The sequence below is a fragment of the Hemitrygon akajei genome, chromosome 27, assembly GCF_048418815.1.
Source record: "Hemitrygon akajei chromosome 27, sHemAka1.3, whole genome shotgun sequence".
NCBI classification, from domain to species: domain Eukaryota; kingdom Metazoa; phylum Chordata; class Chondrichthyes; order Myliobatiformes; family Dasyatidae; genus Hemitrygon; species Hemitrygon akajei.
In genome coordinates this window covers 44,172,419-44,180,045 of record NC_133150.1, presented here as the reverse complement: position 1 = coordinate 44,180,045, position 7,627 = coordinate 44,172,419, and the positions used below count along the sequence as shown (strand labels likewise).

Genomic DNA, 7,627 nt, shown 5'->3' with positions numbered 1-7,627 from the left:
TGCCTTGCACAATCCTCGCTGATTTGACTTGACACAAATGACAGATTTCCCTGCATATGAGAAAGTCTGCAGATGCTGGAAATCCAAAGCAACACACATAAAGTGCTGGAGGAACTCAGCAGGTCAGGCAGCATCTGTGGAAGTGAATAAACAGTCAATGTTTAAATTTACTCTGGTCTTTGAACTTAGTTGGATGTCACAAAATTATGAGAGACATAGACATCATAGCCAGTCAATGACGCCATCCTCCATTCTTTGTCAGGTCTCACTGATGTAGAGGAGGCCTCAATGGGAAAACCAGATACAATAAATGACTGTGGTGGATTCACAAGTAAAGGGCTACGTCACCTGGAACTACCTCACCTGGAAGGACTGTTTAGGTCTCAGTCATTTGATAAAACAGTTCTTAATCTAATTTCTGATTGTGTTATCTGTGATAAGACTTTAATTCCACAGCACTTAACATACTTTATTATAAATCAACTTCTATATTGAAGGGTGTCCTGAATAGAATGTGTTTTATCAAAGATAAACTGATCACGAGGACAATTATATTTACTTCTCATGTGGAATGATTGTATCTGTGTCCATGTGACAATGATTCGATGAGTATAAATATTAGGGCTCAGAAGCCCGATGTCAGATTCTGAAAGGAATCCAATCGATTCAACATGAAGTGGTTACTCCTTGCCTTTGTATGCATCCAGCTCTCTGATGCCGTCTTCAGGTAGGATCATTTTAACCAAATCTTAACAGTTTTGGCAATTAATTTTTCTCCCCAAGGAACAATAACAGATGCTGACATTCTTAAATCATTTCCCACTTTACAGAGTTCCTTTACGTAAAGGAAAATCTGCCCGAGATGTTCTTCGGGAGAAGGGATTGTTGGAAGATTTCCTCAAGAAACATCCATATGATCCCTGCACAAAGTTCAAAGGTGCTTGTTCCATTGAAACTTTGGCATCAGAGGAGCCTATGACCAACTACATGGATGTAAGTAATCCTTGACTGCTATGATCTGAAATGTGAGGTGAAGGAACTCTTGACCTTCTTAATGAAAATGGTGTAACATTTCTATTGTTTTTAGAGCGAGTTCCTATTTGAAGAGAACAGGGAGGTGCAGAAGGAATAGTCCCTTCAGAATGCTGATGGGGGAGCAGTGGTGGGGAGATGAGTCCAGTGGTGGAATCCTGTAGAGTCTGATAGAAATGATGGGGTGTGATCCTTTGAATGTGGAAGCTAGTCAGGTGGAGGGTGGGGACAAGAGGAACCCTATTCTGGTTCCTGCTGGGAAAAGAGTTGGTGTGATAAGAAGTGGAAAATTGGTAACACGGTGAATTGGTTTCCGATTAGTAAAATTCCACTTATCACCTCCCAGCTTCTTATTTCATCCCGCTCATACACCCACCCACAGTTCTTCCCTCTCACCTGGACGTACGTATCAGCTGCTAGTTTGTACTCCAGCCTCTCTTACTTCTGTCTTCTTCCCCTTTCCTCTCCAGTCTTTATGAAGGCAATCACACTTAATCTGAGTAACCAAGGACATCTTGTTTTTGCCGACAGCTGTCATACTACGGAGCCATCAGCATCGGTAACCCCCCACAGAGCTTCACTGTCGTCTTTGATACTGGCTCATCCAACCTCTGGGTCCCATCAGTCTACTGCAGCCAGACACCATGCGGTAAGAAAATATAACATTGATATTAACATATTTACCAGTTCTGACACTGAGGTAGGGCCCTCTGGAGTGTTAGAGAATAGAGGGACCTAGAGATACAAGTACATGTATCCCTGAATGTGGTGTCACAGGTAGACATTGTGGTGAAGAAGGGTTTTGGCATTCTGGCCTTCATCAGTCAGGGTATTGGGTATAGAAGATCAGATGTTGCTGAGGCCACAGCTGGAATATTGTGTACAGGTTTGATCATGACTCTAATGGAAAGATGTTGTTAAGCTGGAAAGCATGTGAAAGGGAATTATGAGGACATTGCTGGGACTCGGTGTACATTATATGTTAAATGAATGTCGCACCATTGAAACAGATGTTGAATTGTTTTGCTTCCATCAATGACACAGTCCATGGACGTGCAGCAGACAGCCTGCAAGTGTTGTCTTGCTTCTGCCCCCAGTGTAGCGTGACCTCAACTTTGTCTCCCTCATGTCTTTGGAATGTGGGTGGAAACTGGGGCTCTGGTCTGGTGAGGGGTAGAATGTTTGCAACTTGGCTGAAGGGGAAATCTCGGAGTCTGCCAGCCCTACGATGCTTGGTGTGCTTTTGATGAGTCTTAGGGAACTATTGACCGGGGTTTGTTTGGCACAGGGTGATATATTGAAACTTTTTGTTTCATTGATGAAATGGATGTTTCTTTGCAGTGAAGCACCACAGATTCAACCCATCCCAGTCCTCAACCTTCCACACGAATAATAAGTATCTGTCCATCACGTATGGGACAGGAAGTATGACCGGTTTTCTGGGATATGATACTCTGAGAGTAAGTGAACTCTTCACCCTCATAACTCAAACCACAGTGATACCTCTACTACAAAACTCAGAGATCCAAACTGATACAACATTCTCAATATTATTGAAGACTATTTAATACTTCTTATTTAATTTCACTCATATATATATATATATATATATATATATATATATACATACATACACACACTATATATGTATGTATTTACTGTAATCTGTAGTTTGTCTATCTATTATTGTACAGCAAACTCAAAGTTAACAAATTTAACGACATATCAGAATCAGAATCAGAGTTAATATCACCGACATATGTTATGAAAATTGTTCAGTTTACAGAGGTAGTGCAACGAAATACATGATGAATAAATATGGAGAGAAAGAACTGTGTTACTCTAAGTATATATATGTTTATTAATTTTAATCAGAAATAAGTAATACAAAATAAGAGAATAAAAAATGTACACACTTAAAATCCTGGGGGAACTCAGCAGGCCAGGCAGCATCTAGGGAATAGGGTACAGTTGATATTTTGGGCCAAAAACCATGCTGAACATGTATCAGTTCAGCATGAATTGTCCTTTAGTCCTTCTCAACACCCTCTAGATTCTAGCTCTTGAATAATTTACAGTGACCAATTAACCAATCAATCAGCATGTCTTTGGGGAATGAGAGAACATCAGATCAGACAGAAAGAACCCACCTGATCACAGGGGATGATCTACAAACTCCATGCGAGAAATACCAGAGGACGGGTTTGAACCTGGGTCACTGGCATTGTGAGGCAGCAGCTCCATGAGCTGTGCCCATGTGCGGCCTGACAGGATAAATATCTGATTAATTTCTCTTTAAATCTGTCTCACCAGCTTTCTAACCTTGTGATCAATGGACAAGAGTTTGGATTAAGTGAGACCGAACCCGGCGGTTTCTTCTCCTACTGTAATTTCGACGGTATTTTGGGCTTGGGCTATCCATCACTTGCGGCAGAAGGAGCCACTACAGTGTTCGACAACATAATGTCTCAGCATCTGGTTTCACAGCCACTCTTTTCTGTCTACTTGACAAGGTTAGCACTTTGTAACTCCTTCCTTCACTACCGGAGAATCTGTAATGTGACATGTTAATTTGGTTGGTACCAACATCACTTCTTCTTCTGACGATTCTGGTTATTTATTTTAGTTCAATGGGATTCTAGGAATTAAATCGAGAATATAAAATAGGGATGATGTTGAAAACTTAAAAAGCAGATTACTGGGTCCGATCCAACATGTCAGGTCAGGGCTGATGACGTTAATTGAACTGGAAGTTGAAGACATTTTGGTCTCCAGTCAGATAAAGATGTCCATCATTCTTAGAGTTTTATTGTTACTTCAGCTTGGACAACTCATTTAAGGTCTCGAGTGACTTGAATACGTGGATAGGAAAGGCTTAGGAAGACATGGAACAGACGGGGGCAAGTGGGATTGGTGTAAATGGTGAGCATGGATGAGTTGGAGTAAATGCCCCTTTTCCATGCTGTGTGACTCTATAAATGCATGTTTTTGTTGCAATATTAATGAAATTATTCCTTTAAAGATTTAAAGATTAGCTTTATTTTTTGCATGTATATTGAAACTTGCTGATGTGTTTCAGGGATGTGCTGGGGACAGCCTGAGAGTGCCACCTCACTTCTGGTGTCTACACATCGTGCCTACAACTTACTAACCAAAATCTGTACATCCTTTGAGCGTTTAAATCTGAGATATTCTTATTTAACGTTGTTTTCCAGGACAAATGGTGAATCTGGAAGTGAAGTCCTTTTTGGTGGAATTGACTCAAGCCGCTACACTGGCCCAATCTACTGGGTCCCTGTTACCCAGGAGGCCTATTGGCAAATTGAGATCCAGAGGTAAGTGGTATCTCCATCTGCGGTATTCTCTCACTGATCAGCCGTTGATGATTAACTTTCAGTGAGTTGAACCAGTTATATAGTTAGAATTTATAGAGAAAACAATTGTTAGAGTCATGATGAGGCTACAGTGTGGATGGAGGAGCAACTCCTGATATTCCATCTGGGCAGCCTCCTCTCTGCTGGCATGAACATTGATTTTTCTAACTTCCGATAATTTTTCCCCATTCCCCTTCTCTCTTTATCCATTACCTGTTCTGGGTCCCCTCTCACCCCTTCTCCTCTCCTTACATCTCGCAAGTCATCTCTCATCCTCCGTTGGTCCAAAGAGAAAATCCCTAGCTCACTCAACCTACCTCATGAGATATGCTCTCTAATCCAGGCAACATCCTGGTAAATCTCCTCTGCACACTTTCTAAAACTTCCTCATCCTCCCTATAATGAGGCAATGAGAACTAAACACAATAGTCCAAGTACAATCGAACTAGATATAAGGAATACTTCAGCTTGATGACGAGATTTTCCAAATTATTTTCTTGAATTTCGGACTCAATTCTGAACTGCTTCTACAACCCATACACGCAACTTCAAGAACTCCTAAACTCATATTCTCAGTTTTAGTTATTTTAATTGGCACAATTTGTCATTTTTGCACATTGATTGTTTGTCAGTCTTTGCTTATTGATAGCTTTCATAATATCTATTGTGTTTCTTTATTTGTCTGTCATTGAATCTCAGGGTAGTACAGTACAGGGTGACATATACATACTTTGATAATAAGTTTAATTTGACTCTGATTTTGGCAATAAATCCAAATCAGCATTTTTGGCTAACACTATGATGTTTCTCCCTCAGAGTGACAGTCAACGGCCAGATTGTGGCTTGCTCTCAAGGTTGCCCTGGCATCGTTGATACTGGAACTTCTCTTATCGCTGTTGGCGGAAATTACATCGGCAATATTCAGCAAAGCATTGGAGCAACTCCAAATTATTATGGCCAGGTAGGGGCTGATTGTCCAGTGGTCTGTGCTCAGATGGCAGCTGTAAATTCAGTATACAGACAGCACATTGAGTTAATGAAATGATCTGTCATGCCAGCAGCAGTGATTGTGCAAAGAATGTGCTCAGTGAGAAATGGCTAGGATTACCATCTCCATTCACAATGTAACAACCACGAATCGCTGGATGAACTCAGCAGGCCAGGCAGTTTCTATAGAAAAGAATAAACAGTCAATGTTTCATACCGAGTGGCTTCATCAGGCCTGGAAAGAAAGAGAAGTTAGAGTAAGAAGGTGGGGGAGAGGGACGGAAGAGGGACAAGGTGATAGGTGAAATTGGTGGGAGAGGGGTGAAATAAAGAGATGGGAAGTTGATTGGAGAAAGAGATAAAGGGCCGGAGAAGGGGGAATCTGATAGAAGAGGACAGAAAACCATGGAAGAAGGTGAAGGGGAAGAACAGGAAAGGGAGATGATGGACAGGTAAGGAGATCAGGTGAAAGAGGGAAACAGGAATGAGGAATGGTGAAGGAGTGGTGTGTGGGTGGGGCAATTTCCAGAAGTGTGAGAAATCAGTGTTCATGCCATCAGGTTGGAGGCTATCCAGATGGAATATAAGCTGTTGATCCTCCGACTGATTGTGGCCTCATCGCGACAGAAGAGGAAGGAGGCCATGGATTGTGTTTTATCATCATTGTACATTCAACCTTTCTCTATTAGTTGTAAAAGCATTAAAGCATGGAAATACACATTGGGTCAGGCAGCATCTGTGGAGAGAGAAATAAAGAAAAGAGAGTCTTTAGATGCTGAAAATCCTGATGAAGGGTCTTTGCCTGAAACATCAACTGTTCATTCCTCTGCATAGACTCTGCCTGACCAGTTGAGTTCTTCCAGCATTTATAGTGAGGGAGAATTAAAATAGTGATACACGTTGATGACTTTACATCAGAAGTGGCCAGTTTTGGAAAGTCTGTCGATCAGAAATGACTGATTTCACCAATGATTTCTGAGGACTGTAACAAACCTAATTATTAGATGATGTGGTCTTACTAATGTAAGATCAGAGAAAACAAAGTCAGAGTAGGAATGGGATGGAAATTTAAAATAACAACTTTCTTGGAAGTTAGGGTCATCCCTGTCGTTTGAATTAAGGTGCTATGCAAAGTGGCTACCCTATCTGCCTCTGGTTTCTCTGGTGGAGGTGAGGCCACAGAATGAACACCCAATGCGCTAAATTTAAAAAGAAGTGTGGCAAGGATGTTTTCAATAGTGAGGGAGTCTAGGACCAGAGAACACAGCCTCAGAATAGAAGGATATCCTGTTAGAACTGTTATGAAGAGGCATTTCTTTAGCCAGAGGGTAGACTATCAGTGGAAGTTGTTGGCAAAGTTGGCTGTGGAGGCCATGTCAGTGAATATATTTAAAGCAGTGTAGACAGTTTCTTGATTAAGGGGAAGGCAGACAAATGGGGTTGAGAGGGAATGTAAGTCAGCTATGATGAAAAGGCAGAGAAGACTGGATGGGTTGAATGGCTCAGTTCTGCTCCTATGTCTGATGGTCTAAATATTGTTGCTCTTCTTTCACAGTACACCATAAATTGCAACAATATTGGCAATATGCCTGATGTGGTCTTCACCATCAATGGATATGACTTCACTCTTCCTGCCTCAGCCTACACACTGAAGGTACGTGATTCATCAAACATATGGGGGATGAGAATTTCAAGGGATGTATTCATTAACCTTGCACGGTTTAATGACACATGTTATAATGATCATTTATTGAGTGGACACTTGACCTGGTGTTAATTGCTCTCCATTTCCTTCCAGACCAGTTACTATAACACGGTCAACTGCGACAGTGGATTTAGCGGCACTGGTGGAAACCTCTGGATTTTGGGAGATGTCTTCATTAGAGAATATTACTCCATCTTCGACAGAGGAAACAACCGAGTGGGATTGGCTAAGGCCATCTAACTTGCCCCTCAATATTCCCATTGAAGGTCCATCCCAGTTCAAATTTGCAGGTTGACTTAAGCCATCTCATTTGTCATCTGACCATACAGTATCAAAGATCAGGATGTCACTTTCAGAATCCTGAAGGTGAAGCCACCGTATTGAATGCTGGGTTTTTACTTAAAGGAAAATGCAAAAAGAGGGGTAACTGAAATAAGTGCCTGGCCAGGATGGGATTTTAAAGGACCAATCTATGAATTTTGGGTCTGGACTGGATATGCAAATATTGAGATCATGTAATTATGTAATC

At 41.3% G+C, this 7,627-nt stretch overlaps 1 protein-coding gene across 1 annotated transcript; it reads left to right on the top strand.

The window, feature by feature from the left end:
- The first annotated feature begins 612 nt into the window (after positions 1-612).
- LOC140717328 (pepsin A-like) lies at positions 613-7,627 on the top strand. The gene is made up of 9 exons (XM_073030803.1): positions 613-727; positions 831-993; positions 1,564-1,681; positions 2,374-2,492; positions 3,346-3,545; positions 4,248-4,367; positions 5,223-5,367; positions 6,949-7,047; positions 7,192-7,627. Exons 1-9 carry the CDS (start codon positions 672-674, stop codon positions 7,336-7,338), a joined length of 1,167 nt encoding a protein of 388 aa, XP_072886904.1. The 5' UTR covers positions 613-671; the 3' UTR covers positions 7,339-7,627.

What these genes read in the sequence shown, in the direction of transcription:
- LOC140717328 (XM_073030803.1), top strand. Translation starts at nt 672, where the DNA reads ATGAAGTGGTTACTCCTTGCCTTTGTATGCATCCAGCTCTCTGATGCC. An exon ending in CTGCAGCCAGACACCATGCG is followed by an intron (nt 1,682 to 2,373) that starts GTAAGAAAATAT and finishes GTTTCTTTGCAG; the next exon opens with TGAAGCACCACAGATTCAAC. An exon ending in TGGCAAATTGAGATCCAGAG is followed by an intron (nt 4,368 to 5,222) that starts GTAAGTGGTATC and finishes TTTCTCCCTCAG; the next exon opens with AGTGACAGTCAACGGCCAGA.